Here is a 27,373-nt window from a genome sequence, read left to right on the forward strand (position 1 = left end):
TGAAGGAAGAGATTACAGCTGCACACTGCCAGCACACTGCATTCCAAACTCTGGCTTTTGCACAGCTCTTTCCAAGAGCTGACCCGTGGGCACGGCCGGGCACAGCTATGCTCTTCTCCAGTAGAGACGATCTCGATGCAATGGAGATGAGTGTCAGCACAATGAGTCCACAAAACAGTCAGCATGCAGGAAATGGGTCAATTATCCAGCCCTGACTTTTAGCAGGAACGGTACAAAGGGATCTTTATAAGGGAGATGATAGCTGGAAAGGAAGGAGAGAGGCAAAGATCGGGGGAAACGAATGGCACTGTGAAGCGTGATCGAATATTTATGACCATCCCTGGAGAGGTTATTCCTAGTCCAGCTCTGGACTAGTGATTATTCTAGTAATAATTATTCAGAAAAGCTCACTAAATTAAGCAGAAAGTAGCTGGTGCAAAAAAAAAAAAATGCTAAATCACAGCAAGCAATATTGTCAGAAGATTCCCTTAGGGGAAGAACTTCCACATACACTTCACTGCATACTTCCAGTACTTAAAGGGAATGGGTAAACAGGAGGGAGAGTGACTTTTTATGCAGTCTGATAATCACAGGTCAAAAGGAATAGTTTTAAACTAAAAGAGAGGTGACTCAGGTTGGATGTTGGGAAGAAACTCTTTCCTCAGAGCACGGTGAGGCCCTGGCAACTGCTGCCCAGAGTTGTGGCTGCCCATCCATGGAGGTGCCCAAAGCTGTGGATGGGCCCTGGGCAGCCTGAGCTGGGGGGCAGCCAGCCCATGGCAGGGGTGGGGCTGGCTGTAAGGGCCCCTCAACCCAACCATAGTGCGACTCCGTGGTTCTATGTGATAAGAACCTGCATCCTTCCCAGCTGTCCCTCTTGCACAGCCCTGTAGCCACGGGATGAAGAGCAGCAGCGGTGTGCTCGTCAGCTGAGCACCAGCTTGTCCTTTGGGCCAATGGCAACCAAAGAATGGGATGCTCAGAGTCCACCGAACCTCAGCAGAATAATTTAAACTGGAGCAAGATGTGTCAAAATAGTAAGAAATAGATGGAGAGGAGGCCGCCAAACCTCCACAGCCAGCAAAGACAGCCTGGCCTCATGCAGAGAGGCCCAAATTACACTGCTGCTTGGCTAAAAAGTTATCAGACAATATCCACTGAAAAATTCCTTTTTCTGTCCGATATTGTAAACACAAGTTCAGCACAGGAGACTCCGTGGGACAAGATGGTTTTGATGACTTCCAGCAACTTACTACACAGAGCTGCTTTCCAAGCAGGCTATTATCACCACGCAGGCAGCCCATTTATTTGCTGAGAATTCTAATTTAAAAAACTAATCAGTCAAGATTTATTGCCCTCTGATAAGGCACAGGAGGGCACCACTAAGGTTCTGGCTTCTGCCACTTGTCAGGCCTCTTGTCTGGTGGTTAACATCAAGCCAACACCACAGCATGGCTCTGACGCATCCCCTCTGCCCCCGGTGTGTCCTGGGCTATCTCTGGGAAGTGGGGCTTTGCCACAACGCTCCCACAGGCCACTTAATTGTCTCACTGCCTCGGTTCCTCCAGGAGCAAAACTGGGAGCTCTCAGCCACTGTTCATAAGCATGCAAAGGAGGCTGCCTGCAGAAGTGCTGAGAACTGCCTGAACCTTTACAGAATGCAGCACCAGGTGTGCCCTGAGCACCTGAAGTGCTGGACAAAGGGGAGGTGAGGACAGATGTGCATCCAGCTTTTTTCCCATCCAGGTGCCACTGTGGACCCAGGCACAGCCCCAGTCCCTGCTGGGTGCAGCAGTGAGCAGACGCAGAGCCCCCCCCGCTGCCCCCCCGCTGCTCCCGGCTTCCCAAAGCGCTGAGATTATCATTGGCAGATGTACCTTCCCCAGGGCTCCAAAAGCTCTGTCAGCAAGCAGAAAGCAACTGGAAGGGGGAAAAAAGAAGAAAAGAATGCCTGTATTTGAAATATGCTTTGTTTTCTTTTAAAAAATCCAGGATCCCGTCCAGTTTGAAAGTGGAGGCAAGCACTGAAACAAGCTCTTTGTTTTTTGCATTAGTTCAAGAAGAAAACACATTTCCCCCCCCCCAAATATTCCTCTGAGGTTTGAATGCCTCTGACCCCCACGTTGTGTGGGGAGCACAATCACAGGTAGTGCTCCCAGATCTCTGACATCATCAGAGCAGCCTCCAACCCCACAGCCCCCATAACCCACAGGCAGGGCACTGGACACCATGAGCAGGGGCACTTCGCCTCACACAGCAACATTCCCATCTGCACAGCACCCAGGGCAGCTCTGCCCAGAGCAGAAAGATGCTGTCGGAGCCCTGTCTGCTCTCTGGACCCACAGTCAGCACACGGGGCTGCACCCAGCACCCAACAGACAGTGCTGGTGCTGGCTGAAGGCAGGGCCGTGCTCCCTGTTTTCTCCTGGCAGCACCAAACACATAAGCTGCTCCATTGAGTTGACCATTGAGTGCCAAGTGCTTTGGGTGTGGAGATGTTTGTCATGAAGAGCACTAGTTTTTTTTGGCTTAGAAGCTAACAGCCACCTTCCCCATGTCCTTTGGGTTGAGATTTGTCATGCCTGTTCTTAACCCAGTGGAGAATTTCTTCTGGAAAGTTCAATAGTACAAGTAGCAGCAATTATTCATCTGGCTTTCATCGTGGAAGATAACAAATGTTTGCACGATGCTGCAGTCTCTGTGAAGGAAAGGGCTCCGCCCCACAGCACTGGGGGTCCTCCAGCACGACCCACACTCAGACTTGGAGGCTCAGTTCTTCAGGAGTGAACTGGGCAGCAATTCCCACAGCTAGACACTGACAAACCCCCGCCGAGCAAAAGCACTTCATGCAGTCCCATACGGCTGGTTTTCAGAGAGCTGAGCATGAAAACGTGATGTTTATCACTGGTTAATTAAGACATTTTCCAGAGTTATCCCGTGTGCATCTGTAAAGTCTGAAACCTGCTTATAAAAACAACGTGACCTAAACCTTCAGCCTTGAGGAGGACAGTCCTCAGTGAGACACTCATCTCTGCGATTGCACAAGGAAACACAACGTGCAGGCCAGAGGCAGACAGGGATGGGACAAGGGGGAAAGGTTTTAAACTCAAAGATGGGAGACTGGAGTTAGATGTGAGGAGGAGACCTTTTACTAAGAGGGCGGTGAGGCACTGCTGGGGCAGCCCTGTCCCTTCCAACCACGCCATGCCATCTATGACCACATCACATCCTGTCTCCACTCTGAGAGCTGCCAGGAGCACCCACTCACCTGCACTTACCCATGCCCATCCTCAAACTCTGGCTGAAGTGAAGAAGAAATGAAAACGTTACTCCTATTCTAATATAAAAAAAATTAGGAATCCAAACCCATGCAATCCAGTGAGACTTTGTGACAACCTTTCAATGCCCAGCGTGCCACGGCAGTGTCTCACTCTGTCCCATCCACGTCCCACACACAACATGCCATGAGCCCACTGCACAGACCACCTTGAGCTGAAGCAGGAGGGGGCTTTGTCAGCTGCTATGGAAAACACAGCTTAAACACCCTAATTTTGTTTAGTTTAAATCTTAACCATAATATTTGTATTAATGCTATTTATTATAATTCATTTTCACTTAAATGCACACAGAAGAAAAATAAAGTTGTGTTGAGCTGTTTTAAAAACAAAAACCACAGACCAGATTAGATGGACAGAAAACATCTTTCACGCAGAGTGATGGCAGTGGGTTGGTACACTAACACCAGGAACAGCAATTTGGGAGTAAAAAATGCACTTAAACACACAGAGGAGGAGCAGTCTTCCACATGAGCACAAAAAACAATGGAAATGGGCAATTTGGGGCAGAGGGGTCCTCTCCAGGTGCTGGCTGTGCTCAGCCACCAGCTGCTCCATGCGCCGTGCTGCAGTGGCTGCACGTTTCCTGCCACCAACACATTCCTGCCTTGAAATAAAATGGCTCTTTTCTCACAAAGCAGAAAAAAAATAGAGAGAAATGCCAATATCTCTTAATAGTGAATGCTTACTGCTTGTAAGGGCTCTGTCATCCCCACTTGTAGCTCACAGGGAGGAAAGCAGGAGAACCTTCCAGCATCAAGAAAACCACGGCAGAGTTAGGGGAAATGCTCTTACACAGCTCAGGTAAAGTAAAGAATGGGAAATGGCCAATGTGGGGTAGGGTGGTCCTTTTCTAAAGCAAATATAAACTCATTGCAAAAAGGCAAATTCCACTTTGTGTCCTCTTATGCCAAGCTCCCACCGCCTTGATGCTCCTCCCTACAGCCAGCACCTGGCCTCCAGCTGCCACGGACACAGCTCCATGCTCTGAGCAATGCCAGACATGCAATGGGGAAAGAAGTGTGGCAGGAAGGGATGGAGTGTGCAGGCTGGGCTGAGCTGCAGCATCAGGGCAGAGCACTGCTGTGACAGCTTCGCCACGGCTTCTCCAGCTTTGTATGCTGAAGGAAGTCTGCAGGTTACCAAAGCTAACTAAGGAATGCTTTTAAAACATTGTTACGCTTGTTCCACAGCAGCATCCTAAGAAAAGAAAGTGCACGGAGTAAACGGAACTGGAAAATCGTGTTGGCAAAGGAAAACGTGAGCATTTAATAACCAAAAATGCATGTCCACACGCTGCAAAGGAGCAGTTCAGCCTGGTGATCAGCAGCACAGCCGTGTGCAGGAGGCTGGGGGCGAGCACCCCAGACCTGCAGGGATGGCCCCCACCCAGACACAGCCCAGAGCTTCAACTCTGAGCTTTGGGTGGCGCTTTGTACGCGGCACACGGCAGTGCGCTGCACGACATCACCACGAGAGACGCCAACGCTGCTGCGTGCAGAGATCCAGCACAGGCAGAGCCAGCTTGGGGACACCTGCCTTGTGGTATCTCTGCAAAGAGAGAACATTTCTCAGCTCACTCTCAGTACCGCCCTGGAAATCTTCACGCAGTGCCATTCTTAGCACACACACACAGAATCACAGAATCACAGAATTGTAGGGGTTGGAAGGGACCTCCAGAGATCATCGAGTCCAACCCCCCTGCCAAAGCAGGCTCCCTACACCAGGGAGGGCGAGCTCACGGTGCGGCCCCATCACTGCCACCCCCAGCATGCCCCCCTTTCTGCCCTTGGGCCCTACTTTCCCCATCCTCCTTCCCGTGAGCTCCTCCCACCCGCCTGCTGCCTGCCTTGGGAGCAGAAGCTGCCCCACACACAGATGACCCCTGCAGCACGCCAGCCTGCCTGGTCCCCTCGCACTCTCCCTTTGGTCCCCATATTTCTGTATCTACAAAATGAATTCTGTGGGGTAGGGTGGGTTCTCTTTTTGCCCTGTGTTTGTACTGCACTTACCATATCACTATCACAACGCTAGCAGCAGCGTTACTCAAGAAAGCAGTATCAACCCATTACATTTGACACCAGAAGACACAGCAGGCTGGTTAAGTTGGTTTCTCATGGCCTCCCTGAGGACAACATCAGAAAGAAAGCAAATGGGACTCGGGGACACATCCGAGCACCACTGGCCTAAATGAAGATCAGCAATAAATGTTCCCAGCCTTCCTGGCTGCAGGCAAACCAAAGATTTCATAGCACTTAGGAAAAGCCAAAGCTGCTCTCCCTCCTCAATGGAGGTCACCACATTTTTCACTTTTCCTCTCCATTTTTCACTGCTTAGCGTTAACTGCTGGGACAGCTTTTCAGACATAACTCTCAACTCTCAGAACAAGCAGAGCAGAATGAAGTGCACCGTGTGTGAGAGGAAACAAAACGGCTAGTTAAAGATTTGCAGCCTCTCTAGATAAAAGAGGGATACTTCGATTGGAGTGGCCTTTCTATAGATCACATCCAAACCACATCAAATACGAACAAATACCGAGTGCAGGAAATTAAAGTTGGAGAGTTAAAAATATGAATAAATCAAGGAATTCTCATGCTTAAATTCGTTCTCTGACTCCCAAGGTCTCCTTTCCTGAGCCACTTTCCTAACACAAACTGGGAGTCAGCCTGTCTGCCACAACTGGCTCTGTTCTCACCTCCGCATGTGAGGACATGGCTCTGCCTTCTACCTCCCTGCCTGCTGGGATGTGTGGGTGCTATTTCCCCAGTCACAATGGACCCAACCAGTGCTACTCCACAGGGTTTGGCTCACTGGTTGCTTTGCTTCATCTTGCAAGGGTTTGGGGTGAACAATGCCTCTCCCATCCCTGTGGGCACCTCAGCATCCTCCTGTGCAGCAGCTGCAGGGATGCCCTGAACATGGTCTGCTGAGCCAAGCTGTGGCAAGAGCAGTGCTTCCTCCCTGCAGGAATACGTATAAAATATCCAGGGATAAAGAACAGTGGGAAACAAACCAAACAGTGTGAACAAACCAAATAGATCTGCCTTGGGCAAATAATCCATCTATGCCACTCGTGTTAGAAAAGCAGCACTTCAGCTGTACTATCCTGCATCATCACTGAGGTGGTCAGATGGCATTTCCATGGAGAAGAGGCAAAGGGTGAAAATGGGAAGGATGTCAAGTGAAAGCCAGGCAGAATCACACGGCTTGGGGTAATAACTGCATGTTTCATAAGCAAGATACCAACAACCTCCCTTCTTATCTTTGCTGCCACAAAGGAGAGGTGCTGGCCTAGCTGATGATCATAGACTTGCTTCCACACAATAGAACAGGCATTGCTTGCTCTTCCAAGGGTGAGATAAACTGTCAAGTGAATTGGAGATTAACTATCCAGATGTAAATGAATTCATTGCTATGCAACTGATAGGGCTCAGGCCCGGTTTAGTGCAGGATGGAGTCAGGTTTGGAGAGCTCTCTCAATGGTCAAAGAATTTATAACCTGTATTCATGGCACTCTCTGTAAAAGGCCGCCTAACAATGCAGAAGCCTGCAAGCATTGTTCCTTTTGAAGGGCTCGCCACTCCACCCCCACTCCTCTGCCCCCAATTTACTCCCCTCCTCCCTGGATTCCCCAATAGACCCACTCAGCACCCTTCCACCCTGCCCGTCCTCTGATCACACAGGAAGAAAGCTGGGGGGAGGTGACCTCCGCAGCAGAATTTGCTATTCATGTTCCGTTCCCCCTCACAAATCCTTAACTTCTTGTCTCTTTTTAATCTTTTTTCTCTTGAGAAAGAAAAGATCAAAGGGCTCGGAGCTGATGCTTTCTGAACTAGGCACTTCTTGCCATGGGAAAACAGCGACAGGGAAGGGCTACACAAAGATGCTTGTGACTGGGGGTAGGGGAGGAGATGATGGGACAGGACTTTCTTCCATGGAAATGCTTTACCAAGCATCCCTGCGAGCAAGATTCATCCACCCGGCACCCATCCCAGCCTGCTGGGATACCACAGCAGTAGCAGTGAGAGCACACTGTGCTCCATGGGCCACACATGAACAGCGTTAACATCTTCCAGCGCCGGAGAGAAATCCAGATCCAGGTGCGAGCTGAACCACAGGGTGAATGGCCACCACCAGCAGGTCTGCCTGCAGACGGCCCAGAGGCTGCTCATTCCTCCTGGGTGCCTTGGGGATGCATTTCCAAGAGAAGGAACAGATGCACTCACACGGCTGCTCCCAGCACATCATCTTTTCTTTTTACACGCAGAGAACAGCCAACCGAAGCGAGTGCTCGCAGAGCAGTCCCACATGCCCTGAGCTCACCATGTGCACACAGCAGAGCTTTTTCCCTTCACAACTGCAACTGCATCCTCATCCGGAGCTGCCAAGCCTGAGCAGGGCTAAACTAGAGGCCCGCAGTTCAAAGCTTTATTTAAAATACTCCCTAATTGCAAAAGGACAAAGGATTTCTGACATGAGTTATTATGTCATCTGTCTCCGAATGACCCATGTTTCATATGAAGAAGAGTTAAAAGTTTCTATATTCAAACAGAAGAAAGGGGAAGAATCGTAGATTTGCACCAAAGCATTGATATCTATTATTTCAGGGGGAAAAAAACAGCTCTTGGCCCAAAGGTTGGTGCAAGTTTCCAGCTGGAGACGGAACTTCAAAGCAGAGGCTCAAATCTCTAACGAGGGAGCGGGCCTGCTGAGAAACGTTTCATCACTGTCACTTGGACAAGCAACACACAAATAATCCCCCTGCCAGAGCTCTTCTGCTCCTGGGAAGTGGCTGTTTTGCACTTTTATGTATTGGGAAAAATGTTACCTAGGCTTGAAGGACTTATCTGAATCACATTTTTTGCTTTAAACCTGAAATCAAAACTTGCTGGCACAGATGGGAGGTCTGTGAAGCTTATTTAAGAAGCTGGTCCACGTTCAGTCCCACCATCTCCTTTCCTCCCCAGCAAACTGCCCCCCCAGAGCCCTCCAGCCCATCAGCATCATGCAGCTCAGTGACAACCGTCTCGCTGTTTTTCCAACACTGGGACACACGGCAGAGGGCAGGAGCTGTGCTTTACTTCACACATTTCATGCTCAAATATTTTAGGAACAATCTCATTTGTACTGCATTGGAAAAAGCCCCACTTTGCCAGGCAGTGCAAGCTCAGAGCCACGGGCTGTGCTCAGGTCAGGACAGCTCTACGCATCAGCAGCCACGGCACAGCAGTGCCTCCTCATGCAGCAGCTTCTGACTCAGCCCCGTCACAGCAGAGTAAAATCTGCTCAAAGTGTTGCAGTGCAAATCCCACGGGGCCTCACTAACGAACACCGCAAACGAACTGCAGCACCCACAGTGCTGTAACAAATTATAGGTCGCGCAGGAACACTGAAAATTCACACGACTTTTCTGCCTTAGGAGCTGGTTTCCTGACACAGACTTTAAGAATGTGTTTCCTCTGTAGGCTCAACAAATGCCTGAGACGTGCTGGAGAGCCAAGGAGAACAGCTGCCTCCCTTCAGATTTGAACTACTTTCACCACCACCCCCAAACCCAAGCACAGGAGCGTTCTCATTTCTGGACAGGGTAAGTGTTTCTGCTGAAAGAAAAATGTAAATTGCTCTAAAGGAGATGCCAAATTAGCACAAGTGACCCACGACCAGAAACACACAAGTTCTCTAGAGGAGATCTCAAGGCAGTTGAATGCCTCAGCAAATTTGCTCCAAGGCTGCCACGATGACAAACCTCCTCCTGCACTCCCACTATGACAACCATAACACAGTTGGCCTTCCAAATCTGATTAATTTTTGCTCTACCACTGGGGGAAAAAATGCAAAATGTCACCATCATAAAACTGCCAGATGGTAAATCACACTGAACCTTCGGGTGACAAATTTCTCCCCTGTCCTCCCAGCTTTGCCAAATGCATTTCAAACCTTGGCATTTACTTCTGTCAAGTCCTCAGTTTCTTTGGAGCCAGAAGAATAATCCTGCTAAACTCAGGTGTGGGTGTTTTTTCAAATGACTGTTGCCCACGGGAGGTGAGTGAGCGCCAGCCTGCAGTGTGACAATCAGCAAATCCAGCTTCTGATATGGGACCAAAGGCACATGGCACAGCACTAACAACACACACATTAGGGAGCCTGTTCACAGAATCACAGAATCGTAGGGGTTGGAAGGGACCTCCAGAGATCATCGAGTCCAACCCCCCTGCCAAAGCAGGCTCCCTACACCAGGTCGCACAGGTAGGCATCCAGGCGGGTCTTGAATATCTCCAGAGAAGGAGACTCCACCACCTCCCTGGGCAGCCTGTTCCAGTGCTCCGTCAGCTCACCGTAAAGAAGTTCTTGTGCACATTGGTGCGGAACTTCCTATGCTCCAGCTTCTGGCCATTTCCCCTTGTCCTGTCTCCACACACTGCTGAAAACAGTCTGGCCTCGCCACTCTGCCCCCCACACCTTAGATATTTATAGACCTGGATCAGGTCTCCTCTCAGTCTTCTCTTCTCAAGGCTAAACAGACCCAGCTCACTCAGCCTTTCTTCATAGGAGAGACGCTCCAGGCCCTTCACCATCTTTGTGGCTCTCCGCTGGACTCTTTCCAAGAGATCTCTGTCTTTTTTGTACTGAGGAGCCCAGAACTGGACACAGTACTCCAGATGAGGCCTTACCAGGGCAGAGTAGAGGGGGAGGATCACCTCCCTCGACCTGCTGGCCACGCTCCTTTTAATGCACCCCAGAATGCCATTGGCCTTTTTGGCCACAAGGGCACACTGCTGGCTCATGGCCAACCTGTCGTCCACCAGGACACCCAGGTCCCTCTCCGCAGAGCTCCTCTCCAGCAGGTCATCCCCCAACCTGTACCGGTGCATGCAATTATTCCTCCCTAGGTGCAAGACTCTACACTTGCTTTTGTTAAACCTCACCTGGTTTCTTACTGCCCAGCTCTCCAGCCTGTCCAGGTCTCACTGAATGGCAGCACAGCCTTCAGGTCTGTCAGCCAATCCTCCCAACTCTGTATCATCAGCAAACTTGTTGAGGCTGGCCACTACCCCCTCATCAAGGTCACTGATGAAGATGTTGAACAGGACCGGACCCAGCACCGACCCCTGGGGAACACCGCTGGTCAAAGTCCCACAAAGAACTAAAAAAAAAAAAACAAAAACAAAAAAACCCAAACTACCTTGTCCTGGCTGGCTTTCTGCTGGAAGGGCACTGCTGCGTGTCACAGCAGTCACCCTCTGTCCCCTCCTGGCTGGCACAGGGATAAGCGGCCCTGGGCACAGCCCATGGCAATGAACTGCTCCTCTTTCACAATCACCTGGACGAGGTTTGCTCTCATACCTTCTGTGGATAAGATGTCATTTTTATACTGGTCTGTGTGCCATCATAAGGACCCATTCAGGCACCAGGTCCTCCCATCTCTGCTCGGTGAGAACTTGCTGTTTTTTTAACCAGGAAAGAAAGCCAGCAGGTCAGAAGTGCTTCTGATAGAATACCATAGACCTAAAGCACTTTGTCTTGGGAGTTAAGCACAAAAAGCATGCTGTAAGCACATGAAGAAACACTGCGCCTATGAGATACAGAAAGCTGTAGTAACATAGAATCATAGAACCATAGAATGGTTTGGGTTGGAAGGAACCTTTAAGATCACCTAGTTCCAGCCCCTGCTATAGGAGGCTCCCACCAGAACAGGTTGCTCACAGCCCCATCCAGCCTGGCCTTGAATGCTTCCATGGAGGCGGCATCCACAGCCTTGCTGGGCAACCTGTTGCAGTACCTCGCAGCTCTCACAACAAAGAATTTCTTCCTAAATCTAAATCTACCCTCTTCCATTTTAGAGCCATTTCCCTTGTCACATCACTACACACCATACAACAACACAGGATGCACAAAGAGAAACCCCTTTGTAGCACTGACGACAACATTTTGGGAATGTTGCTCTATGCCTCTTTCAGCTTATGGAGCTGAAAAACTACAGTGTTGCCATTATTAAATAGTCCCTATAAGGAGAAAAGCAGGGCCAGTGCTCCAAGGAGACATGCACAGAGGCTTGTTCCCTTTCTAAAAATGAATCCTGATGAATACACGACCTTTTCGTGACTCCTTCCCTACTAACAAACCAGCCTAACAGAGAGAATGTGAATATACATTTTAAGCACATTCTAGTAAAATCTGAATTGTGAAGATATCCTCACCAGAAGACGGAGATAAAACGAATGATGAATTCAACCTTTCAGACTCCCAAAGTCTCCAACGAACATCCTGAGCAAACCCGAATGGACATGGGGATAAAGATTTGTCAGCAGAGCTGAGCTCTGGTCAGCAGCCCACAGGAGGAGGATCCACCCATGCCATTAATCGTGGTGGGAGCTGGGCTCCCTGGCTCCACAGCCAACAATCAAGCATTCACGTCTGGGGCTCCTCAGCAAGCAGTCTTAAAAACAACACAATAAACAGGTGCAAGAAAGCCGCAAGCCATCTTCAGATAACTTCCAGGCTGAAATGAAGTCTGCGTTCAAACAAGGTTTGAGCTCCCGGCTCTCAGGGTCAAACCCTTGGGGCCGTGCAGGTCTGCACGCCTTGAGGCTGCCCCAGCACAGCCTGCAAATGGGGAGGGTGCTGTGGCCCGAGGAGGAAAGCCAGTCCCCATTTGGTTTACCCAGCGCCCGGAGCCCCAGCCTGCAGCAAAGGACAGAGAACATCTTTTCCTCCAGTTTTTTCTCCCTGTCTCATCTTTACTTTCTCACTACCTGTTGAGAGATGCTTTTATAGCAGCATCCATCAGCGCCGCATCTGAGCACGCTGCAAGAAGACAGAAAGCCTCCAAAGGCCTGATTTGCTCCCCAGCTCTGTCATTTTGCTTTTGAATTTCAATTATTTGTATAAAAACAAGGCTGCAGAGTCATCAAGATTGTTGTAGCCGGCAATGAGCGAGGAAGAGAGCTGCTGCTACAAGCACATGCTTTTCTCTAATGGCAACTTGGAAAAGTACTGAACCACATTTCTTGTCCAAATGTGCTCTGCTCTGCAGTCTTCCATTAAGTGGTGAGTAAATAGTTTCCCATAAAGGCCCAAGGGCCCGTGAAAGAGTCTAACAGAATCTGATTCCCTCTGTAACTTTCAAAACTCATTCATTTCTCCTTCTTTACAGCTGCCCTGGCTGGGGGGGGCTCTGGAAGCACCCCTTGGCAGCAGAGCTGCTCATGCTGGTGCTGCACGGGGCGGCGTGGGGACCCACAGCAGGTGGGAGCGGGGCTGATCTGAGCTGGATGTGCTGCACCGCAGGACTCCCACCCCTTGGCTGCAACTCCTCCATCTCACAGCACCTCCAGAAAATAACGTCATGAAAACAGTCCTTTTCCACCCCCTCCCCCCCTCTTTTTTTTTTTCTTTCTTTTTTTTTTTTTTTTTCCATTGCTCATTTTATTTTACAGAGCTACTGCATACGGAGCCGAATCTTTATTTTGGCTCATATCCTCTTGCAATATCATTACCCTCGCGCAAAGGAAAAGCCCTCTGGAGATTTCCAATCCAAACAGGCCCTTGTTTTATCTACAACTATTTGAGTACATGACCTCAGATAACCCCACGGCCAACTGTGTGCCAAATTCAAACTGCAGCCATGGGAACTTTAAACACAAGGATGATTTTCCAGCTTCCCTCCGAAGGGAAGACGCTGGGCTCCCGGCTGCGCTGGGCTCTGCCAGGCAGCACAGCCCCGAGCCTGATGGCACTGCTGCCACCAGCCAGCTCTGCTGCTCCACTGAGGGCACCGCCGGCCTCCTGGCCGTCCCTGCTGTCACCTCCCCTCCGCTTCTCAGGGCACCGCTCCGGCTTCGGATTACTGAAAAGACAAACAGCTGCACTTGGGCCAACAGACTAATATGTAAGGCTGTGTTTGGATTACTCTGGACAGGGGAGGTTTTTCATCTTCATTAGCCTGCTGTTCAGAGCCACATCCGCAGTTTCTCACTGGGTCAGAGCCTCCCGCTCTCCACTGCTGTTTATGAATCTAAGTAAATCAATTAATCTGGTATTTCGAATGAAGCTCAGGAGACTTCAGCAGCCAGCGTTTCACAGATGTTCAGTGCATCTGGGCACCTCAGTGTGCAAACGCTGCAAAATAGCAGCACGAAGAAGCCAAGAGGTTAGGGATCAGACCCAGTGATAAGCAGCTGTCAGTGCACGACCACGCCATCACAAATCCGTTAGTACCATTCATCCTAGAGCTGAATGCAAGCACAGAGGACAAAATCTCAAGCTCTAGAAATAGCACAGGAATTTGGTCTTGACAGTCTCTGCATCAGTTTCTGACAGTGTCACACTGAACATATGCCCACACGGCCTCACGTCGGGAACCAGCCTCAGTGAGAAGGGCACAGCTTGGTGACCCTTCCTGCTGCTCTGCTTCTGCTCACGGGATTGCTGTCCCTATGTGTCCCGCCTCAAGGAGCCAGGCAATGCTCCTTACACACGGCCGTGTGCGGGTCTGCGTGCTGCCAGCATCCCAGGGCACCCCCAGCAGAAACACATTGGTTTCTACAGGCATTTGAGTAGAGGCAGCTTTGGCACAGGGATGCAGGCAGAGGCTCTGGGCACCGCAGCACGAGGAGGGGCAGCACCTGTGTGCTGGTCACACGGAGCCGGGCGGCTTTCAGCCCTGTGTAACGTTACACTCATGTGCATTATCTAGAGGCCTTCGCATTTCTAGGCTGGTGTTATTTTGATCTTCACCCCTCCTGACAGAATGAGTGAAGTCTCATCGTTAGGAATTTCCATGAGGTCACTCCAAGGCTTCGTGCATTTCCTCTGGTTCAGGTCTCAGCACTCTCAGTGTTCCCCCGCTTCATTTACACCCTCCTTGCTGCAGGGCATGCCAAGTAAATCATCCACTACCAGTTTCCTCTCTTCAGCAACACACATTACGTTTTTCATTCAGGCTAAATGAAGCTTCAACCATTCTGTGTAACAGCAGCCCAGTTAAAGGCACAGAATCACTGAGGGACGGGAGCTGCCCCTCCAGTGAAAAAACCCAAAGATTATTTTCATGCAAAACAAAGTATTAATTTTGATTACTTTAGAGAGGGAAAAGATTTCACTGCATTTGGTAGCACGAGTGCAAGGAAAGAACCAATTCTAGCAAACTCTCCAGAGAACTCATTTGCTGATCTCTGAGAAGAGCCTTTTGCACTATGAATAAATGGGGAAGCTTGGCGTTGTCTGCTCTGTGCCAGCCTGCACCGACCCGAAACTCCTGAGATCATGGGCAGAAGGGTCTGCAGTGTGCTTCCAACAGGCTCTCACTGCTCCTCAGGTGTTCTTCTGTCTCTTCAGAAAACAGCATGCAGGTGCCCAGCTCATTTAGCCATCATTCCCATTCCCACTTTTCTCCCATAAAGATCACTGTCTCACACACTGGGGAAGAACAGGGCCTCTGACAGAAACCCAGACAAACTTTTCAGAGCCTTTCATCCCAGACTGTGAGCACTGATGGAGCTGAGGATGCCCCTGCTCACTGCATCCACAGGCTGGATGGCCTTTAAGGGCCCTTCCAACTCAAACGACTCATTCTATAGTTCTAGATTTTTCTGTTACTTCCAAACAAAGATATTTCCAATGCTAAAATGCAGTAACACCTCTACCAGCGGGTACTTTTTCCTCTGGAGGTTTGGCCTTTTTATTCCATGTCCTCTACTGACACAGCCATCTCTCCTCTGCTAAGCAACCGGCTCTGTACGCATGGATGAGTCTTTGCAACTGCAAAAAATAAGCAGGGCGATGCAGCTTAGGTAGGAGAATCTGACGGCGTGCATTCCTCCTGCGCTGGCCCCAGGGAAAGGACACCCTGCCACTGCCAAACCTGGGAGGTCTTTGAGAGTTTGGCAGAACTCCCCCGGGAGGTCCGTCATTAGCCATTTAAAACTGTCTATAGCGGAGGGCTGAATTGCAGGGTTTGACAAAGCCCCCGCGGAGATATCTGTCAGGAAAGGCTCCCGGTACTGGCAGGGGCTGTTAACAGTAACAATGATGACAATATAGTGGGGATTTTCAGGGGTGGGGACTTCAAAGAAACCCTAAAGAGGTATTTTTCATTAAGAAATAAGAAAGCAGCCGATTATTGCTTTTGGCACTACGGCTGAATATGAATGATACCGCACTAAGTCACAGAGCAGCAGCAGCATAAATTGACGCTGATTTCAATGTGCATGTGCTGCTGGCCAGCATGGCTGGGTTACACAGCATCTGCAGTACCTGGGCAAGGCAGCAGCCCACAGACCGGCCCTCGTGCTTACAGTGAGCTCGGTGACATCACCCCCGTCACCCACCAGCCCAAATCTGGGGCCAATGCTTTCCTTTGGGAGCACTGCCTGCAGCTGGGATGCACGAGGAGGGCATGTCCAGGGGGACTTTCCTGCTTCTGTTCTCGTGTTGCAGCCCCAAATACGTGGAGTGCTGAGCAGAGAAGGAATGTGATGATGCAAAGAGTCGGACATCACAAAACATTCCTGCTGCAGGAAGGCCTCCTCCTAGTGATGAGAACTTCCTAAGCACGCTGTCAATTAACGCACAGGACGCAATGATGGGTCTGTGAAGCAGAGCGCCCAGCACACTGCGGACAGCTGCACACCTCCATCCTTCTTGGCTACAGCCCACCACCTGCAGGTCCCACGGCCCCATGCCTCATCCCATCCCCACAGCTCAGCCCCAACCACCTGCACTCCTTCGAATGGAACTCGGGGCCAGCTTTCCTCTTACAACAGCCGAACCCCAAAGGGATCCTACAGAGCCAGCGCAGAGAAAGCGCCCTCAGGGTTTGCAGAATAGATTGACTTTCACACCTCGCTGGCCACACAGAAGAAACCCAATCTAAACAGCGTAACTTTGCATAACCGATTATTTTCACTGGGGTAATCTGAGCCCTCCAGTAAATGCCACAGAATGCTGCTGATCCCAGACAGCCCTGCTCTGGAGAAGGCAGCCAGGGTGAGCAGAGCCCAGGGATGGGCTCACCCCCGGGAGCAGGGGCTCAGCCCCGTGTCAGCTCAGAGGGACCCACGAGCACCATCAAGTACCCAACTCACATATCCACAAGTTGGAGTGTGCAAAGTAAGCCAAGAGAAACAAGCTAACTAGAACTGTGAGCCAGGCTGGTGTGCAAGAAGTGCTTTGGCTTTACTTGATGTCTTTTTAACTTTCTTTTCTACTGTGTCCTATACATTCCGTGAGGCTTCAGCTTTCATGCTGACTCCCCAGTGACCTATTATTCTTGTACATCGATCACCCTGTGCTGTCACCAAGCAGCCATTCACATGACCCTGTTAGTAGGGAACCATGTTCCTCATCTGACTCCTCTGTCACCAGCTTCCTCTTTCCAGCCACCAGCTCATTTCCTCCTGCATGACCCAGCCCCACGATCTCCCCTTCTTCAAAGTCCATGAATTTAGACAGCTAAATTAAAAATTTAATAGCTGCAGAGATTAGTGGTCTGTCCATGTCACTTCACTGCCGTGCCCCAGGCTATAGCAGGGGCACAGCACCAGGAACTGGCTACCGGAGATGGAGGGATCCATGCTGGTGGTACACCAGAGCCAGAACTCGCTCCTTGTGCCTAACCTAGCTTCAGATGGATCCTCAGTCCCATTTCAGTCCCCATATGCTTCCTCCCCAAGCAGGAGCTGCAAACACAAAAGAAAAGTGCACAAGGACCACAAGACACTGGGCTGCTCTCCTGGCAGCAAGACAGCCTGGGGCTGGGCTCACCTGGTTGTCACCACAGTCACTGTAAGGGGAATAAACCCATCCGTGCTCACCATAAGACGTTCCCCTACGTCACTAAGGAGTCCACTGGGTCTCCTGGAGACACAGGTCCACTGGGACCCACAAAGGGGAAAGCCAGAGGGGGAAAAGCCCCTTTCCCAGAGGGCTGGGAACACAGAGGATGCTGAGGATGAGTGAAAAACAGGTTTTTACTTGCATCTCACCCCAGTCCTTCCTGGATCAAATGGATGACCAACTCAGACTGCATATCTCGAATTAAGAGAGGTAAATCATCTAAATCCGCTTCTCTAGAAAAAGCATAATGACTCACAAGACCTGTGCCCTGAATGTTCTATGTTCCACCTTTGCCAAAACTCCTATGCTGTCATTCTCCCCCTGAGCTACCACTCCCATTGCCAGGAAGTCAGAGGGTACTGGGGTTCTATATGTGCTGTAAGGAGACTTTTTTCCAGCACCCACTCAGGTACACTCACTACAAAGCTCTTGGTGCTATCAGATGTCTTCTATTGCTTTCCTGGGGGAAGAATGAGATAAATGTACCCTGAGCTACTTATAAATGACCGAATCAAAAACAGCATCTGCATCAGCTAAGCAAAATCCTGGGCTGGCTTTTGGCACACAATATGGCTGTGTTTCCTTAATGTAACTGCAAAATATCATCCTCTTCAAGTCTGACAAAGGTAAGAGTTGCAAAAATCGTGTGAAAGCTTTCTGTTTCTCTTTTCACATTTCACCAGCGTGCTGCTGTACCTGCCTGTTTCTGAAACGGTGTATTAATCTGGATGAAGGAGTTCATATAAACACAGAGTGGTCTCCATTTACATTACATAAGTCATTTAGACCAGGTGCAGCTTTGGGCACAATGACTTGAAAAGCCCCAACCCCACTTTTATTGCTTCCCATCCTCATAATTAGCTGCTTCTGGCTGAAAATATCTTCACAACAGCAGACGAAATAGGAAATCATGAACCATATCCCACAGGGGTCCACAGTATGATTTTCTTTGCTGAGGGGTGTCTTCTCATGTAAGTAATACCACGAAGGAGCGATATGTTTTAATTGATGCTAATAGGAAGTTACACCGTTTAATGCCTAAAGGTCTCCAGATAAATGCTGTCAAGTAATTACAGATCTGGCAAATTTTACAGTGAGGTCAAGTATCTGCACTTCGGTGTGCAGTGCTGACTCAAATGAAAGCTCTAAAAAAATGCCTTGAGATCACACATCCTTCTGGAGAAAAGAAAGGTCTGCAGCCAGTGTTAGCAGCTGCCCAGGCAAAATAAAACTGTGATGACTGCAAAACCACTCACTCCCCCTGAAGGGCACAGGAGTTCTTTCATTGCATTTGAAACAATGGGACAAGAGTTTGTGCAGCATCCTCAGCGGGCACTGGGAAACCATTATTGTGATACTGCACATGCTGTAAGATGGTCCACGTCAAAACACTTCTAAGAAAGGCTCCTGTCCACTACTGTTCGATCATCTTGATCGACAAGGTGAAATAAAGCCCTGGAGGCCTTCTGGATGAGTTCAAATCAATCCACTTCACCCAAACGACTAACAAAGCTGGTTACTCCACTGTAAGAAGAAGAACTTTGACATTATTTCACTTTTAAGGTATGAGATGTCTCAAATCACAAGACCCATTAATTGTACTGCTGGTCTAAGTGTAGGACCCTGAGAACCCAGCAGTATAAATATACAGCCGTTCAAACACCAAGGGCTGGACACCCAATCCTTACCACGACACACAAACAACGAGCATGATAAGGGCACCCATGTCAAAAAGGAGGAGAAACTCTACAGTGTATAAAACATGGGAATTTTGACTTCTTGACACAGTCAATACACTGAACTCTGACCTCAGGAGGCACAGGGGACTGGAAACCAACAGAACTTAAATCTCTTGTTTTCTCATGACATTTGAGAGAAAACATGGGGACGGTTTCTTTGGGACGCTTGGGAGTTATGGCTGTGTCAGTGCCTTCTCCAGAGACTGCTCTCCCTGCAGTCACTCCATCACTGTCATCCGCTGACCTCCCATTACTTTCTCCCAGTGACACCAGCAGCACTGCTGACCGATGCACTTCCTGATCCATCCAAATCCACGCAAGAAAGAAAAAGCCTTGCACAGAACTGCAGAAAGGGACGTTTACTCTGTACTGCATTGTTCCTCCTTTTCTATGCTAGTCTAAATACAAGTGCTGTTTTCACTGCCAATCGTTGTTTGCTTGTTCTGTTTCTGCTGGCTAAAACCAGCATTTTTCCTGCTAGCGTTGCCCTTCAGGAAAAAACACACATTCATACCTTTCTTGCATTTAGCAGAGGAGAACAAAGCCAGGTTCCCAGGAATAAGGCAGATTTCCTCAAAAGAAAACATTCACTGTCAGCTGAGGTCTGACCTCTAATAGCTCGCCTGGCATCATCGTTGTGAGCAGTGTAATACATCACACCGTGAAAAATTAGCAGCTCTCTTCCCCGTGAAGTTTAATATTTGCCTGCAGCTTTACAAGCAAAAGGAGAGAAAGGAAATAAATACACAAACCAAAACCTTGGGTACAGTATCACATATGTCCACAAAAAGCCTACAGACAAAGATCTATAAAGGAAATTTCACTGGAAATCAAGCCTTTGCAGACACTGAGAAAGCAAGTCTGCAACATGAGACCGTCTTCCTTGAAGAAACACAGCTGATCTGCTGCATTCCCATATCTGACTTCCACTGGTCTGTGTAAAACATAAACTTTCACGCTAACCCTATGAAAACAGTCAACATGCGAGAGAGACAACAGTCTGCTCCTAGCTGCTGAAAGGGGAAAAAAGTCTCAGGCTGTCATTCTTCCCTTGCTGTGACCTTCATGCTCCGCTGAATTTCTGAAGATACTGAAATCTTGGCAGGGAAGTGTACAGTCTGTGGGAACCAGGCACTACTGTCCAGGCTCACTGCTGAGAATTAGGCCCAGCCGAGCCTTGTTTTCAGGGAGCTCTGAGCTTTACACATGATAACGCAGAGCCAGGCAAGTTACAGGCTGGGAGCTGAGCAGGACTTGTGCTGCTGCGTTCGTGTGCTGTGCTGGTGCTCCTTGCTATCTCAGGGGAGTGCTGGCTCATCACCCTGCCTTGCTCACAGGGGTCATCCCCAGCAGCTTGCTCTGCACAACCCCCTTCCATCATCAGCACAGCACAGCTACATCCATCCTTCCCACCGAAGCCATGCAAATACTGGCAGTGAAGGCTGGGAGGGCTGCTGGGTATCTGCAGCCTGGGGGCACACGGGGCGAGCAGCTGGCCCTGCTGAGCCCACCTTGCCCTGCCCGCAGTGCTGAGTGCTTGCTGCAGCTCTCACTATCAGTTATAAAGCCCCAGAGGTCAGCAAATAAAAATCTCAAGGCTTGGAAGGAGCACAGTTTGTTATGACAAATTATCACCAGCCCCAGTGTGATTGAACAACCGTCACGTAGAGCCTCTCCAAACAGAAAGAGCCACATCCTCTGAGCGCAGCACTGCTGTCGCAGGGCTGGGTGCATTCACCACTGAATGCTCACATTCAGACAGGCCCAGGGACAAGCACCTTTTGAGATCAATTCACTCCTTCAACAATGTCTGTAGAGGCAGAATAATACCAGCTGTGCTTCCTGGACAGAATCTAAGCAGCACAAGTTGCAGATTACATCTAAATTGCCAAGCCCAGGATAAACAAAAAGATTAAGAGGGCCTTACTCTTTGTGCTGAACAATCACACTCTGAACCAAGAAATCACGGCCCACGTTGTGGGTAGCACAGGGCTGAGCTTTTGTTTCAGGTTAAGGGCTGCCGAGCAGCTCACACATCTGGGGAACCCACAGGTGCTGTTAATCACAGGTTCTCCTGACCTGTAGGCGCTGACAAATTGCGTCCCAGGGATGAACCTTTTATTAAACCACAGAGGGTTTAGGAACGATATTCCCTTTCTCAGCATTCCCAAGTCTACAGAATCCACTGCATGGAGTTCTTCATTCCAATGGCAACACGTCCCTTTCCAAGGAGATTTGGGGTGGACAGGAAGCCAGCAGGGACACCACGTTCTGTCAGCAAAGGGCATCTCAATGCTGAAAGGTGGGATCTGAGCACGGGCATTTTCAAAATTCTTTGATGATCTCTCAGTCCCATTTCAGCTACAGACACTTTTTGTCCTGAGCAACTCCTGAGACAAATCTCTTGTTGTCTTTTAGAAACAGTTTATGAAATACGTAGCCTTTACATTCTATTCCCTTGCTGCACGGGGAAGCACAACCGCTACATTTAGAAGAATGAAATGACTGTTGTCCAGGCCAAGAAAGGTGACCACAAAACAAAATCGCCCCGGTCCCACTTCCACGACACGGCAGAGCAGGGAGCTGCTTGGCTCACAAGTAAGTGAGAAAGATGATGTCTGGGAGTTCTCATCATCATCTGGACCGACAGAGCAACCCACATAAAAGGAACAAAAAAGCCTGGTGATCAGATTGGTGTGACAGAGGCTCATGAGAGACGTGCACATTTTCAACCTAAACAACAGCTTGAGGGATCTATATTACTAATTATCGACTAATATTGCCAGAGTTCCCAGGCCGGCTTCAAAGGTTCTCGCGAAGTGCCCCAAGCACTGAGTTTTTCATCTCATCATAAGGACTTTCTCTTTGTCCCTGCTAAATGGATTGCTCTGTACGAGGCTCGCTGCGTAAATCAGTTTGCACATGATGAGCTTTGCAGCACTGAAATTCGTTACCTTAACCACAAAAACCAGCAACCTTTGCTGTAACTGTTATAACACTTTTGCACCTCATTTGAAAAAAAATAAATGGTGGTTTCCTCTCCTCCCACCCCCCCCAGCCCCCACCTCCTCCTCATCCCATGCGAACACCTCTCGAAGGGACGGGCTGAGCGGCTGCGGAACTGAAAGAGCAGGGAAGGGGGGAGAGAGAAAACATATCAGATCTCCAGACAATGAAATAAAGCAGTTATCTCTCACATCCTGCGGGGCTCAGGCTGAGGTCATAAGTTAAACAGGACATCAGAATAGGTGATGTCATTTGCTTATTTAGGATCAGAGCGTTCAGTGAAGTGAAAGAGACGACCTATTTGAATTTGCAGATAATCCTATAACAAACGCAGGGCTGTCCAGTTGCAGAAACTGCACTTGGGGCCTGAGGTGTTTTGTTCCCTGCACACTTGTTTTCGCAGGGGATGTAATGGCAATCATTTCTGCTCGCAGGAAAGCCTCAAAACTTTGTAGAAGGTGCAGACCCCACTGCACTGTAGGTGCAGATCCCATTGCACTGGGTATTGCTGCCCGGAGGGGTCCCTGCTCTGCAGCAGGAGCACAGGATCAGCCCAAAGGCAACCCTGCTGTTCCCATGCCCAGTGCAAGGGCTGAGCTCAGCAGAATCCCCCCAAACCTCAGTGCTCAGCTAGGTAGCTTTTATACCCTCAGGTCAATGGGAAGACGGATGGGGCCTCCTGGCTCAGAATCTTCCTCTGACACTGAAAACCAGCAAGGACTGCAGCAGTTACAAACCTTTAATGATGGGTTCTTCTGTACCAGGGAGGACTTACTGGCCTCTCCAACACCGCACGCACTGTTTTCCCCTTGAACCTCTGTGATAAACACTGGTTTATAAAGGTTTAAAGCCAACAACTCACACTGTTCATCTCCTCCTGAGATAAACAGTTCCAACCTGATTTCAGTCTGCATGGAGCAGCCCTGCTTGCTGCCAGGGGCTCCCAGCCCCTCTACATCTGTGCTGTTCTTGCAGAAGTGCAAACTCAGTGGCAACAGCAGCCAGACCTGTGCCAAACCTCACCCTGAGGAAACAAATTTTTTGGTGGCTGAGGCTCACTGTGAGATGGGGCAGCAAACAGAGGACTGCCCACACTCGGGGTCAGCAGATGCAGCCTGCCCCACTCAGTGAGACAGCACAGAAAGCAAGATGGGAGAAGGCGAGTCAGTCATCCAGGCCATGTCTGCTGACAGCACGTTTCCAAGAGTCCGAGCACAGACAGAGCGGTGAGAGTGCAAATGTCAAACGCCAGGTAAAACAACCCAGCTGTCCCCCATCTGCACCCAAAACACAGCTGTCCTTGTGGACACCTTCGTTAGCAGACACTGAATTTTTTTTAAATGCAGGGTGCCTGAATACCTCCTCTGTGCCACCACGGGCTGACCCTCCATTCGAGGCCATTTGGCAGATGCCCTAATGCTGCTTACAGCCCCAGTGCTGAGCTCTGCTTCTCATTGCTGCTCCCGAAAGGGTGACTCTGACTATTGGAAAAGAAGAAAAGGTGGATATGAGATAATCAAATGAGCATATCTGCATTTCTGGTAGATGGACGAAAGAGGTTTATTTCAAGGATTTTGAAGGCAAAGAAGCACATAACGTCTTGAGGCCTTTTGGCATCAAAAGACAAATTTCACTTTATTTCTGCTCAAGTAATCTAATATGCTCCTCACCGAGGATGGCAGGAGCCCTGGCTGAGGCTGCTGGGCACAGGCGGCTCTCCACGAGCACCACCAAGCCCCAGGATGCAGCACATAAGTGATGTGTGTGATGGCACACCAGGAAGGCTGAGCCCAGCCCTGCTGGTGGCACCTCTGTTCCTGGGGCTTTTGAGCAGAGCAGTCGTGCTGCAGAAGGCAGAGATGGTGAGAAGCACACGGGTAAACTTCTCCTTCCGCTTGCTGAGAGAAGTCAGACAGAGGTAACTGGTGTTTGCCATTGTTCTAGCAGAAAATGGTGGTGCTTTGGCAGAGTTACAAAGCCAGTCCACTCTCTATATCTGCAAAATGGACATCATCCATCCCCACTGAGGGACCTGACACAGGAAATATATTTTACAGCAATCCTGGCTACAGCATTGAATTGAGACCTATTTTTACCAGCTGCTCTGCACTACACGCATTAATTGTTACAGCAACAACATTTGCTGATGTATTCACTCCAATCATTTGCAGGATAAGCTCAAGAGACAAAACAAGCCCTTGCTCCATGAGACAGTGAGAGGCAGGCAGGATGCCACATTGCTTCCTGTGACATGCAGGAAAACCTTATCTACGTGAGGTGACTGCAGCTGATAAGGGACCTCCAGTGCTGGCGAGCAGAGCTGTGCTGTCCCTTGGCCATGAGCTGCTGTGGCCCGGGCACCTCTGGCTTTTGGTGTTCCTGCAAAGCAGGCCTGCCTGCTGCCCTCCCCTGCTCCATGGACAGCCCCAGGTCCTGGCCAGCCATTAGCAATGCACATTTCTGTGAGGAGGTGGCAGAACTCAAGCCCTGAGATCTGTAACCTGGTTAGAGACCAGAACAGGGACTGTGGGGGGGAACAGGAGCCTCCATCCTAATTAAGTGCTAGGTTTGCAGAGAATTAGGATGCTTTTGAGAGACCCTGAAGATGAAGCACTGAGGCCTCTGTTGGCCACAGCAAGCCCTGAGGACCCTTTAAAATGCAGAAATCTGCCCTTTTTTCAGGCAGCAATTAGGCAGCACCACCCTGATCCCACTCAGCCCTCTGACCCCAGCTCTCCCCACCCACTGTACAGGGCCGGTGTCTGCATGGAGACAGCTGTGCACTGCAGGATTCACCCCCAGGGCAACAGCATCGTGTCAATGAAACCTGCATAGGCTGCAGAGGACAGCTGAACAAAATGAGCTCTGAGACACCAAAACCTTAAATGCAGGCAAATACATGATTCAGAACACAGAGCAGTTTGACAAATAATAGCACCTTCCCATGCCTAGCAGTATAAAACATGCAGCTGTTCTACCACCACAATTTACAAGGAAGGCATTTCTCCTGGAAGTAAGAGAACACTCCATATATATTCCTAGCCAGATTGATTACCCCTATTTATATTGTAAACTAAGACAGCACGTACTAAAAACGCCACACAGTGAAGCAGTTCCAGACCCCAGGCCGTGAGCAAGGGGCTGAATTCAGACTGGATGCTGCTCAGCCTTCTGCATTTATGACAGAGATCGCAGTTTTCTGCAGCGCTTTTTTGTGTGTGCTCCTTCAGGTGGCATTTCAGCAGCCACCAGGAAGAGCACTCACACGTTATGGGAGCTCAGAGAATCACAGAATCTGTAAGTTGTCTTTTCTAAGCACCAAAAAGCCAGCAGGTCACTACACTACATAACAACTGAGATCTGTGCTTGGAGCAATAAAACCACAAGATTGAATGCACTATCTGACATCTGAGCACACACGTTTATCTTGCAGTAGGATCAGCCCATCAGCCCACGTTGTGTTGATCCCATCTACGTGCTGTTACATCATTCTCATCTTACTGACAACCTGCACAGATGGACAACTCTCACTTTTGCTACAGGGTACAGGTATGATTTCAGCACCCAGCATCAGGTACATGCAGAGTTCCACATATTGCTCTCTGCCCAGGAGTCACTGCTGCTTCTACAGAGCATGTGCACTGCACTGGGCCAGGAGACCCTGCTAGCTCGACTGAAAGGCACAGAGTCAGGATTTACTGGCTTATTTACTCCTAGCACAGAGCTTTGCAGTTTCTTCTTTTTCTCTATTTGAACACTGATAAGGTGAGAGATGGTAGAGTTGCCATTTGGTTTATATTACAGGTTTTGAAGGGATGGGTTGTGGCGTGTTACTGTAACAAATAGAGGAGAGAAATTGGAAGGGATGGAGATTTGAACTAACACAATTAAAATTTCTTCTTAAAAACAACCTGCAGATATTTGGTGCCAAACGCAATCTGGAGTCATCAACTAGCATGGACATGAATTAACCTAATCGCTTCTGAAATAAAACGGTCTTAAAAAAGTCCTTCTATTAAAGTAATTAAGTGTTATCAGAATCACAGAGCCATAATTAAACACGGTTTATAATTAAAACAGCGTGTGTCCTACACAGAGAACGCAGGAACAAAGAGAATGTAACCGAAACAGCCAATGCCAAAACACATGCCAAGTACCAAAAACTGGAAAACAGCAGTTTGGGGCGAGGTGCAGGTGCAGTGCCTCCGCAATTCTGACCTCACCAGCACCTCTGCTGGATGTCAGCAGGCCCCGAACTCACGGCTCTGCGCGGAGTTCAAGCAGAAACCTTGGAAACCAAGCAGAGGCCACGGGTGCAAAACCTCAAGAGCAGAGGCAGCGCCTGCTGGGGCGTTATGGGCAGCCAGAAGGCCCTGTGATGCACAGCACTTGTTTACCTGGCAGCGGCTGAAGATGTCCGCCAGCGTCACGTGGACGTTGAAGTGCTTCAGAACCTGCAGCGCCTGCTCCTTCGCCTTTTCCGAGCAGTTCACAGAGAAGCACCTTCCTTCCCCTACCTGGGACTGCAGCTGGAAGAGACAAGGCACAAACCAAAAGAAATGAGGCACTCCGTGCATCCTGATTTGTTTTTTTTTCTTCCCCTCATATGCTTAGTTTGGTTTTAATTACAAATAACACTGGAAGCTGAGTTTGATCACGTGTGAAACACGGCTGCATCACACGCTGTAGGTAAGGGCACAGCCAAGGTGGTGTCTGATGACAGCTTGTCACTTCGCCCCTTGTATCCCTTTATCTGAGCTCACTGATAGCCAAAGAGTTGGAAGAGGTTGATGTGGACACTCCCTTGCTGTTTGGTCTGCACTTGGCAGAAAAGTCTCTCCGGGAAAAAGGACTGGGAAGGCTTCAGACACATCTTTATCAACATAATGCGCACTGACAGCAAGCTGGGCTCAGCTGTGTCTTATACTTGTGTAAAGGAGCCCAGCAGAGCCATCCTGTCTGAGTGCAAGGAGCAAAGGGACCAGATACTTCCCAGGGCAGTTCTGTACACTGCAGAACAGTTATTTTCCTTTTGCAATTTCTGCATGGTACTTTGAAACTGAAGTTTGGCCAAGTAAGATCATGCTGGACTCTGAATTACCTGCTGCATCGGCTGTAGGCTCTGAGAACTGCCTAGAACAGGAACCTGCAGCAGAGCCTGCAGCTGCAATCACCTCACAGCATCATGTCCTGGGGAGAGCTTTTCTCAGTGTTCAGCTACCATCTAGGAAATTAACCACCTAAACTCTGCAAATACTCTAAGTAACTATTTGAGTTCTTGGGAACTATTCTATCAGTAGTTTGTAGCAAAAAAAGCCCTGCATTCTGGCTCATGTGTGTAATACAGAGTAGTTTCCAAGTGAATGTTTGAGTAATAACAAACTGCAACAGACTTGCAGCAGGCATTACAGCACTGCAACCAATGACACAACAGGTTCACTATATTCCCATCAACGC

At 49.3% G+C, this 27,373-nt stretch overlaps 1 protein-coding gene and 1 long non-coding RNA gene across 28 annotated transcripts in view; both read right to left on the bottom strand.

Moving 5' to 3' along the window:
* EXD3 (exonuclease 3'-5' domain containing 3) overlaps positions 1 to 27,373 on the bottom strand; it is a 247,190-nt gene that overhangs the window by 74,264 nt on the left and 145,553 nt on the right. For 25 of the 27 annotated variants that reach the window (XM_031601473.2, XM_090121060.1, XM_090121057.1 and 22 more), the window contains one exon: positions 26,314 to 26,445. In XM_031601473.2, coding sequence (XP_031457333.1) covers positions 26,314 to 26,445 — 132 coding nt within the window. Of the gene's footprint in view, positions 1 to 26; positions 263 to 22,000; positions 23,913 to 26,313; positions 26,446 to 27,373 lie in introns of those variants that run through there. The other 2 variants (XM_090121066.1, XM_090121067.1) reach the window with 2 other exon arrangements.
* Positions 269 to 17,164, bottom strand: LOC149915442 (uncharacterized). Its single transcript, XR_016458761.1, has 3 exons — positions 17,100 to 17,164; positions 15,591 to 17,014; positions 269 to 15,095 (listed from the first exon to the last, which is right to left on the bottom strand). It is a non-coding gene; the product is annotated as an uncharacterized LOC149915442 (long non-coding RNA).

This window comes from Phasianus colchicus, chromosome 19, assembly GCF_987193195.1.
Source record: "Phasianus colchicus chromosome 19, bPhaCol1.hap1.1, whole genome shotgun sequence".
Classification (NCBI taxonomy): Eukaryota; Metazoa; Chordata; class Aves; order Galliformes; family Phasianidae; genus Phasianus; species Phasianus colchicus.